General features: G+C 41.7%; 1 protein-coding gene across 3 annotated transcripts; it reads right to left on the minus strand.

The window, feature by feature from the left end:
• Nucleotides 1-6: 6 nt before the first annotated feature.
• On the minus strand, nt 7-8021 carry dipk1b (divergent protein kinase domain 1B). Of its 3 annotated transcripts, none has more exons than XM_041242952.1 (5): nt 7556-8020; nt 5938-6072; nt 2903-3010; nt 1882-2058; nt 7-1363 (listed from the first exon to the last, which is right to left on the minus strand). In XM_041242952.1, the coding sequence occupies exons 2-5, from the start codon at nt 5992-5994 to the stop codon at nt 551-553; spliced, it is 1155 nt and encodes a 384-aa protein (XP_041098886.1). In that variant the 5' UTR covers nt 5995-6072; nt 7556-8020; the 3' UTR covers nt 7-550. The 3 variants fall into 3 exon arrangements, with proteins under 3 accessions (XP_041098886.1, XP_041098883.1, XP_041098884.1); XM_041242949.1 differs by having other exon boundaries at nt 7419-8020; XM_041242950.1 differs by lacking the exon at nt 5938-6072 and having other exon boundaries at nt 7419-8021.
• Nucleotides 8022-9782: the final 1761 nt, after the last annotated feature.

Here is a 9782-nt window from a genome sequence, read left to right on the forward strand (position 1 = left end):
TTCACTGACTTGCGTTCACTGCAGCTGGCCACTCAAGTGGCTTCAGTGTTGCAATAATTTCACAAAATTCATAGTGCTTGAAAACAAGCATGACTAAAATAAATAAAATGCCACCCTCTCATCCAAGGACTTAAAATGTCAGCAGAACTGAACCTCAAAAAGTCTAATGAATGGAAAGATTTACACATTTTTTTGACTAGATAAGTACAGTTTGTAAGTTTCTAGAAATATTTAGACCTTAAGGGCTTCGTCCACCCTAGGCTGGCAACAAGGTCCAGTCAAGTCTGATCATAAACTCATGACCAGTGAAGTAATCCATTGATCTCCCTGCCCCTATGTTTTTTTAACTCTGGTATCCTGGAAGGGAGTAGTGGTTCCGCAGATGAGTTGAAACGAGTAGAAACCAGTGTCTAGATACTGGAGGCATATACAAACATTCCCTCCATTAAACCCAGATATGCCGCTTGTCTTACATTTAGCTCACTTGGAATTACAATTCAGGCATATCTTGGTTAAAGGGTCCTCGCATCCAGAAAGACATGAGCACGTTTCAGGAATACTTAGTGTTGGAGATCTGCTTCCACAGCAAGGTTTTTAGGTTGTTGAGCACCAGGGAATGGTGGACCTCCATCTGGCTGGCCAGGCCACTCAAGGTGACGCAAGTCCGCAGCTGCTTCTGCAGATCCTCCTTGATCTCAGGCGGGGCCCCGAAGAGCAGGTATCCCTGCAGGAGGTGGCACACCTTGGCCAGGTTGGGCTGCACCACCTCTCCGTTGCACTGCTTGACCAGCTTGTCACAGGTGGCCGTGCAGTCCTTCCCATAGGTGCAGTCACTGTTGTGCTCACAGCGGCGGTTCTTGAGGAACCCCCGGACGGACATCTCGGTGGCCACGCTCCGAAGGTCCGTCATCTTGCAGTCGTATTTGCTGTTGTAGCCTACGTGGCGGAGGCTGGCATCGCAGATGTAGAAGCTGCCGTAGGAGCCATGGAAGATCTCCTCCACGAATTCCAGCAGCCCAATGGTGATCTTAGCCCGTCGGGGCCAGGCTGGTGCCAGCCACCTGTTGGCGCTGGAGTGCAGGGCAGAGGGGACCAGGGGCTGCAGGTAGCGGGGGACCTCCAAGCGGTACAGCGAGGTGTGGACGACCCGTTCTGTCACGTACAGGTCACCACAGAAGCCCAGCAGCTTGGGGGTGTGCTCCTTCTCGTGAAGAGCTACCATGAGCAGGAACTCGTTGACCTGCAGCAGCGCCCACACAGACTTTGCCTCGGCCAGAGACACCTTGCCGTCCTGATTAACGTCCGCCAGGGAGATAATCCGACCCACCAGGCTCCCCAGGGAGGGCTGCTCGCCCAGATTGGACTGGAGGAACAAGAGATCCCTGGTAATTAAATGCACTTGCATGCCCTAGTCAAAAGCAATTATAAATTGAAATGTGGTGTGCGGTGGTATTTGCACAGGAGGGCACATCCATCTTATTGTCCTGTGCAGGGTCTTCAACTGTATTATTCATGAGTGAAAAGGAGAAGTCAAGCACTGCCAATGCACTAGTAGTATACATTGCTTTCGAGTTTTATTTGCACAGTATAGAGACAACAGAAATCAATACAACGTAATTTGTATTGCTAGTACAATGGCAAGGGCTGTACTCTCTTTTTTCTTGATTGGTGAGCATTAATTAATATGCTTTTTACTGCTAACAGGATAACGGCCTGTTTCTGGGGGTTTTATGGAAGGTAGTGAAATAAGTGGGCAGTTAGACAGACCAGAATTTTTTAAGAAGTGGGGTGAGTATAATCAAGTGGACAGTATGGCCCACTGAGCCTCAATGTAAGGAGACTCTCTAGACATTCCTCTAACCCCTCGGCTGGAACACTGACTCTCAAGAAGCTGAGCAGCATCTCCCGAAACTCGTCCATGGAGGTCCCTCTGGTGGGCTTATCGAAGAGCGTCAGCTCCCTCCTGGGCACAGAGTCAGGGCTGCCGTCCCCCCTCGGAGGCTCCTCGATCCCACACTTGATCATCACTTCCTTGTTCTTCCAGGTACCGCTGTACACCTGCAGGGCAATTCAAAATGAGCAGGGCTAAGGTCAAGCAACAGGCCGACCCATACACACAGTCAATCCCAGCCCTTAGTCCTCCTCTACTAGACATCTCGTACACCAATCCGCAATGGACCACCACACTATGGACCACCATAGCATGGAATGTTTCTTTTGTAAAGTACTTCTGGGTGGTTTTGGCTGTGAAAGACGCTATATAAGTCCAAGGTTGTTGTTATTATGGACAGTGGAGGTACATTTGTAGATTTGTTGTCTGTGGTCCTCACAACCAGCTAATAAAAGCCTTGGTTAACCCATTAAGTGCCATTGTCCTCATTTGAGGACAGGCTACTCTGTACATTTTCAGAGCATTTATAACTGGCATCTACCATTTTCACTTTCTCTTTAACTACATTGTCATGATAACATCCTCTAATTTTATTAACCACAAAGGTTAAGTCTAAATGTATCTAAATCACATAAAGATAAATTGTGTTCTGATTTTTTTCCAAGAAAATATTATTTGGTACTCAGTGGGTTAATCTGTGTATATCCAACCAAGATTTTTCCTAAACGTCATCTACTAAATTCATTTCAAAAAGTGAATTGCTTTTACAGTAATCAACCTTCCTGTAACCTTCTAACTAAACACGGATCAGGGTTCTAGCAACACAGTTAAGCAATTATTACATTTTAGTTTAGTACTCTTTCATTGAGGCCATGCCTAGTTTATCTTCAGCAAGAACAGCTACTGTAAATGCATAGCAGTTTGAGCCATTCCAGATATGGAGCAAACTGCTATGCAATGGGAGTTCATTCCCGTGGCAGTGCAGTTAGTATACAGCGTGGCAGTGTGTACCTGGTAAGTGGGTGTGGAGGACAAGCAGTGCTGGAACACAAGCTTATTTTCCTCACACAGATCTCTGCAGGAGGAGCCAGAGATAATCCCCCTTCTGTAGTGATCGCACTGAAACAAGGCAGACAGCAGACAGGCATTAGAAAATATACAGAGTTCTCACAGAACAATTCAATTTATTAGCTGGAAACACACTGAAAAAGGTACGTGCGTTATTTTTAAAAACATATATCACACTTTCCCTACATTTGTATTTTATATACAGTGGAAACAGACATTATTCAGACAACAAAAAGCCTGCAGATTTAGACTTCAGCTTTAATATAACACTGTATTAAGGCAAGCATAATTACATTATGTACCAAATAACTTGATATGAAGACTTCTAGTCACTACATTTGTCAGTTTTATTCATGTATTTCTTAAAAATCAGAATATCTTACATTTTACCTTAGCTAAAACAGAAAACCAAGTGACAGGGAATCTCACTTTAAAAGGGTTAAAGGCTTTTGTGCAGATCTATTTGTTGTACACAAATGCTTCTAAAAGACATTAGTACAAGACTACTAGGATATTTATTCCACTACTAAGAATTGCTAAGCAATATGATGTGAATGGTTACAGCAAATGGTTACTGGTACTGTGGACATTTCCCACCGTAGACTTACACAGCAAGTACATGGGGTTCTACTACATAATAAAGTTACTGTATTTGATTCAGAATTCACCACATGCAGTTTTGTGCAGTCGCTCAATTTTGTTCTGTGCTGAAGAGAAGACAGACACCTCTGGCTGTACGAGCCCTTTGAGACTCTGAATCTGAAACCCTGCCAGTACTGTACTGCGACAATGAGCGAGGACAGAGTAAGCAGACAGAATAACAAAAGCCAAGTTAGAAAAAGAAAAGAAAAGGAAAATATTACGTCCCAACCACAGCTGTAAATACAACACCAGACATGTAAAAACACTTGACAGAAAGATGGGTTCTTCCATACAGTGCATCTCCAGATTCTGATACTTTCAATAGAAAAGTCTTAAAAAACGAGTTCCAAAGACAGGCCTTATTTGCTATGTGACTTCTTTCAATGAATCGCGGGGTTGCCAAGGCAACATGCTTTTTCTGGGTTTGTGGCGTCTTGACTTTGAGAGTCAATCCCCCCCGCCATTACCCAAAGGCAGGCAGGCAGCCAATAAGGAAAGGGCACTTGAGCCTTAGCCAGTACTCTTCACAAGGCCTGGGCAATTTGTTTTCCCTCCCTTCTCTGCAGGGTATTCAGAGTCACCCTGTCACTGCTGCTGTTGCCAGGGAGACTAAGCAAAGTGTACATTTTGAGTTAACCTCATTGATACTATAAACTCCTTGAAATCAGTGGCCACCTATTTAGCAATTTTTAAGTAATTTAAAATGTATTTAAAAACGGGCCCCGCAATTTAAGCGAGTTGTTTAATTTCCCTGTATCTGTCTGGTGGAGCATTAGCTGTTTCCATTCTGTGAAAGTTGGACATCTCTCTCCAGTTATTTTCAATTGGTCCAAATTGACACAACTGCATTTTCTTATATTCAAGCTTATATGTTATTTTCTTATATCGACAACTGAATATTTTTCGGTGAAGGTTTTCACATTTGAGCGAACCAAACCGAAACTGACAGCTGTAGCAATAGCAAATTACTAGCAATTTCAGTGTCTGAAGCATCTGAAGCTGGGATTAAGATGCATTGTCTCCATTACCCAGTAAATGGAACCCTTCCACTGTACAGCTGGCATGTTAGAATTGAAGTGCTAATGTTACTCTTTTGAGCCAAGGCAGCGTTTGGTTCAAAGAGCTAATTTGAGATGAATATGATATTTTTGCATCTCTTATGGAAATTTGAGGGTGTCTATATTATTAGTGTATTACTCTACAGAAACACTCCGTAGGGATTCTTGGTTTACATATATTTATAAGTAAACTAATAGCTGTAATAAATTGAACTGTCCCAGTTACACTTGATGATTAATAAATGGATTTAATACAAAATAAAATATAACTAAAACTACATTAGATTAAAGAAAGCTCTCAGGTTCCATGCATTTCTCACAGGAAATCGGGTACACTTGCGCTTCACCTTGGCCAGTTTTCTGAATCCAAGCATATTAACAGTGAAAGCATGTCACTGGACCAAGGAAGCGCAACACTATCTGAAAGCATGGCTTGCAAACAGAGAGTTTTTTTTTTTTAAACCTAGTGCAGTATCAGACATCAAGTTTTAAAATAAAAATACATGTTTACTATGTATCTTTCAAAACTTTACATTTCAGCTATGTAACTAATGGAAATGCAGGATTATTTTAAGTTCCTTTTGTAGCAAAATAATTATTTAGAAATAGTTAAAGCCTTTTTCAGCACTCTTGTATCGTACCATTAAGGAGCTGTAACATGAGTCTAGCTCATAACAACAAGGCCAGTAGCTGCAGCACAAGGCCAGGGTTAAACCGGTAATCAGAAACGAATGAGGCAGAGAAATCACGTCATAACATTTGTCATGATATAATGACCATTAGGAAGACAAATACCACTGTCGTCCTACTGCTGCAAGATTTAATAGGTTTTTAAAGGTGTACTGTCGATGGCTGTGACCCACATATTAAAAAAAAAAACATCTACCTAAGCAAGATTTATGTTCCACGGTTTTGGTAATAAATATTTTATGCAAAATCCCACTGCAGATGTTTAAATCACTCCTATCTTCTACCCCCTTATTTTTTCTTTTCTCTACATGAATTATCTTATTTCAGAGGGAGGCCTATTACATGTTAAGGACCTGTTGCACAGAGCAGAATGGAGATAGAAAAAGTGCACGCAGCCGTTCCAAGTGACCCATGCAGTAAACAAATGGTGTATGTCAGTAGATGGCAAGCTGCTTTAAAAACACTGTTTGATTGAGAAATATCAAACTGTGGGCCAGGATGGGGTAGAGCACGCTGTATGGAGCCCCTGTGCCATGCCGAGAGGGGAGGGAGGGAGGGAGAAGGGCTTCAACGGGCAGGAGCACTTACGATAATCATCTGACAGACACGACCCCTGCAGAGCTCCGAGTAGGATGAATAATGCATATAAATAGCCCAGCTCCCAACCAAAATCCCCAGCCAAGCCAGGAAAAGATATTTCACTTTGATAGCAGGGATGCGACTCTGTAAGAAAACACACACAACCCAGATTCAGGAAGAGCTGCTTTTAGTACATTGTAGTTTTCTATTTTTATAATAAACTTGACAGTGTCTTGTGTGGCATGCTTCAGTGTTTGAACCAGACTCGGGTCATAAGTGAAATGAGTTGTGTTCTGAATACTGAGGACCAGCTAAGGGAAGCCCAGAATGGAATGGCTGGCAGTGTTTAGGCAGGGGAAGGCTTGAATTAATGGCAGGTGGATAATATCCAATGCTGTATTTCTGCGCATGTGTCACAATACGGGACTGTGCTCAGAAAATAATTTTTTTTCATAATTTTGTAGTCATCAATTGTCAATGCTGCCGTTTCCTTCAAGAAACCTTCGGCAAAAATGAAACTTAAAAAGTTTGATGCATTTTATTTTTAACATGGCGAAAATCAGCCAAATGAGACACAGCTCCATCGACTTAATAGAAACATTTCTCCCGAGCTCTATATATCCCCACAATAATTTGTGCCGCAACATGACCCCTCGCGCAGCATAACCAGACCCCTACCTGGACAACCATGACCCTTTCCGCCCCCCTCCTTCGCCAACCATGACCCTTTGCACCCCCCTCCATCGCCAACCATGACCCCTTGCACCACCTACCTCGCCAACCATGACCCTTTGCACCCCCTTCCCTCGCTAACCATGACCCCTTGCACCCCCCTCCCTTGCCAACCATGACCCCTTGCCAACCATGACCCCTTGCACCCCCTTCCCTCGCCAAACATGACACTTTGCCCCCCCCCCCTTCCTCCGCAACTTGATTCCTTGCGTGCGGAAATATGACCCTTAACACACTAGTCTGAAACGGCGCTTCATACAGCATAAGTTACTGAGCGACGTGCCTCAGAAACTAGTTATGGGTGGTGACTTCTGGCCTTAGGGAGGTAATCAAGTCAGCATCTCCAAAACTGCTTATGCAGTTTTTTTTTGTTGTTGTTGTTTAGTAAATAGAAACCAGGCATGCGATATTTTATCTAACTGATTCAACAGACCTACCAAGCACGTTGAAGGTTATGAATTTCTTATTAAATACATAATAACAATAAAATTAATTGCGTGTTTCAAAAGTTTTGCACTATTATAAGAGCCCAATATGAATACTTAATACCAATATTTTGGATACCCCTACAAATGTACTGAAATAAACGCCCACTAGCTGCGTACCAGACAGTTGCCTAGCGCCCTGGAAGCACTGCATTTTGGAGTCGAACCAAAAAGATTTTTTGTACACTCATGGGTGCTATAAGTTGTACTATATTTGCCTGACTGCGACTGCTAGTTTGGATACTATAATATTTACAGTTGTGCAATGCTTACCTGCAATCTTTTTGACAGTGGGCAAAACAGCATCAAATGCACCAGCCTCCTTAACCCCCTTCTCATCATCATCAAGATCATTTTCTGCGGTACGGAAAGCCTGCGCGTCAACAGTAATATTTGAAAAGGGAGCTCACTGTGTTATCCTAGATATCGGTGTGTGCTTGTAGCTTCCATTGCTTCTTTCTTCACAGTCAAAGCTGTTCACCGATTTGGAAACACGGCGATGTAATGACGTCTCGAGATTATTTATATGTCTTCCCGCATGTTGTTAAATACAGATGTAAACATATTTCAAATCAGTCTTTAGGTCCCGCACCTCGCATTGGTCATTGTTTCTCTACCAAGGCAAAACAGCATGCAGCACACACAATTCTGCAACCTGAACAATGCAATAATTCGGTTAATTAAAAAATATCAATAACATCACGTGCGGTGCGGTTTAACCGGCATCCGTCGTGCCACCGGTTTGACATGCATTCACTTCGTTAAGGTCCGTCGGGTAGATTAGAAGGAGTTTCTGCTCCTCCTAGCGCTACTGCTCAAACGCTGGGAGCTAGATGCAGAGTCTGCGCTGCCAGAGAGGAGCGAACAAGCATTGACATTGGCATTAATTAAAGGGGAAGTGACGCTCTGACTGGTCCTCGTTTTTTTTGGCCTCCGACGTAAATGTTTTTTCTAAGACATGTAAAGGACGAGTTGGTACAGTACTGCTGCTATAAAAAAGAGACACTTGGTAATAGAGTGGAGATATTACATACGGGATACCCATATTGACATTATTTATTTAGCATTGGGCTGTCACATTATGCATCATATTGTTTTCCAAAGCAGATTACATTATATATATATATATATATATATATATATATATATATATATATATATATATATATATATATATATATATATATATATATATATATATATATATCAAACAGTTGCGATTAGAGTCAACATCTTTGTGCAACAATTTCTGATTTGTTAGTACTAGTCACGTGCTAAATGTCCTTTAAAAATGTATTGCTTCTTTTTTTATTTTTGGAATATTGCCAACTGGCTCGTTGATTGGACCGCTGTTTTACACTTCCCCTTTTAACAAAAAAAAAAAACCTTGGGTTAGTTATGAAGGACGTCACATATCAATTAATAATAATTTCCATACATATTTTTAAAAAATCCCACCGTCGCGTTTAACACTAGCATAAAAAATGCCTGGCTTTATATAACGAATCATTGTTCACAGTCCTGTTTGTGTAGATTTAGCGAGATTCATCGCTCTTAAACCTTCCCACTATGTCCTGAATTAAATCTAAAATGCGGGCCAATAGGATTTTAAAAACTTTAAAAGGTCAAGAAACAAGCAAACAACGCCCTTCCATTCCTATTGAAATAAACCGAAAGAAAGCTGTCAGCGTGTGTGCCACTGAGATTCTCTGAGGGCTAATCCATTTGACTGTTCATCCTGCTCATGACTGCTGATAATTTAAATCTCTCCCACCTCAAGGTCAGAAGGAGGCATGCTTCCAGTGGCTTTAACTGGGGATGCTTGCACGTTACTGGGAACCTTGATGCATTGTTAAGTGAGCAGGCCAGGCTCAAGATGCACATCCCCCAGAGGCCGGAGATTAGGGTCTAATACGACACCTTCTCGCTGGGTTTCAGTGATAAGATTTATTGCTAAGAACCCTTTTGTGCTTCTGAAATCGTGTGATACTTTAATGATCACAGTCACCCTTCTTGTCAGAACCAGAGCCGGCTTGCACGGAATATATGAAGTGAATACAGTTTAGTATTATAAATTTATATCTCTAAGTTTGTGGTTTCAAGCCTCCTTTTGGATATGCATCTCCCTGTTCATTTCTTTATTAAGCTAAAGGTATGGGTTTTGAGAGAGTTATAATCTAATAATAATATCTTTATTTTTTATATAGCGTCTTTCATAGTGGACCACCACGTGCTTTACAGAGGTAGGCTGTGAACTGTGCATTATATGCAGAGTCACTTACAATAGGACATTGATTTAACTCTTTTTACTCAGGCATTGTGAGAGACAGCCCTGCTCTATGCGATATGTCATTGGAAAGGAGATAGCCTTGAATGCGAAGGTTTCGGGATGTTGCTGTTGCTCTGTACACAGATGTACCTTGGTGCAGTAAACAAACATTTTCACACGAAATCTTTACAAATAAGAGAAATGATGACATCGAAGGCACAAGGACCTATTTTCTGACACACACACACACACACACACACACACACACACACACACACACACACACATACACATATATATATATATATATATATATATATATATATATATATATATATATATATATATATATATTATATATAATTTTG

The sequence above is a fragment of the Polyodon spathula genome, unplaced genomic scaffold (assembly GCF_017654505.1).
Source record: "Polyodon spathula isolate WHYD16114869_AA unplaced genomic scaffold, ASM1765450v1 scaffolds_1448, whole genome shotgun sequence".
Lineage (NCBI taxonomy): Eukaryota > Metazoa > Chordata > Actinopteri > Acipenseriformes > Polyodontidae > Polyodon > Polyodon spathula.

Bases quoted from the DNA above. Each gene is read 5' to 3' on its own strand.
- dipk1b (XM_041242949.1), bottom strand. From the start codon at position 7,499: ATGATCTTGATGATGATGAGAAGGGGGTTAAGGAGGCTGGTGCATTTG. The intron at 2,059-2,902 runs GTACACACTGCC...ATTGCCCTGCAG, and splicing joins CCTCCACACCCACTTACCAG to GTGTACAGCGGTACCTGGAA. The intron at 1,364-1,881 runs GTCAGTGTTCCA...TTGTTCCTCCAG, and splicing joins TGCTGCTCAGCTTCTTGAGA to TCCAATCTGGGCGAGCAGCC.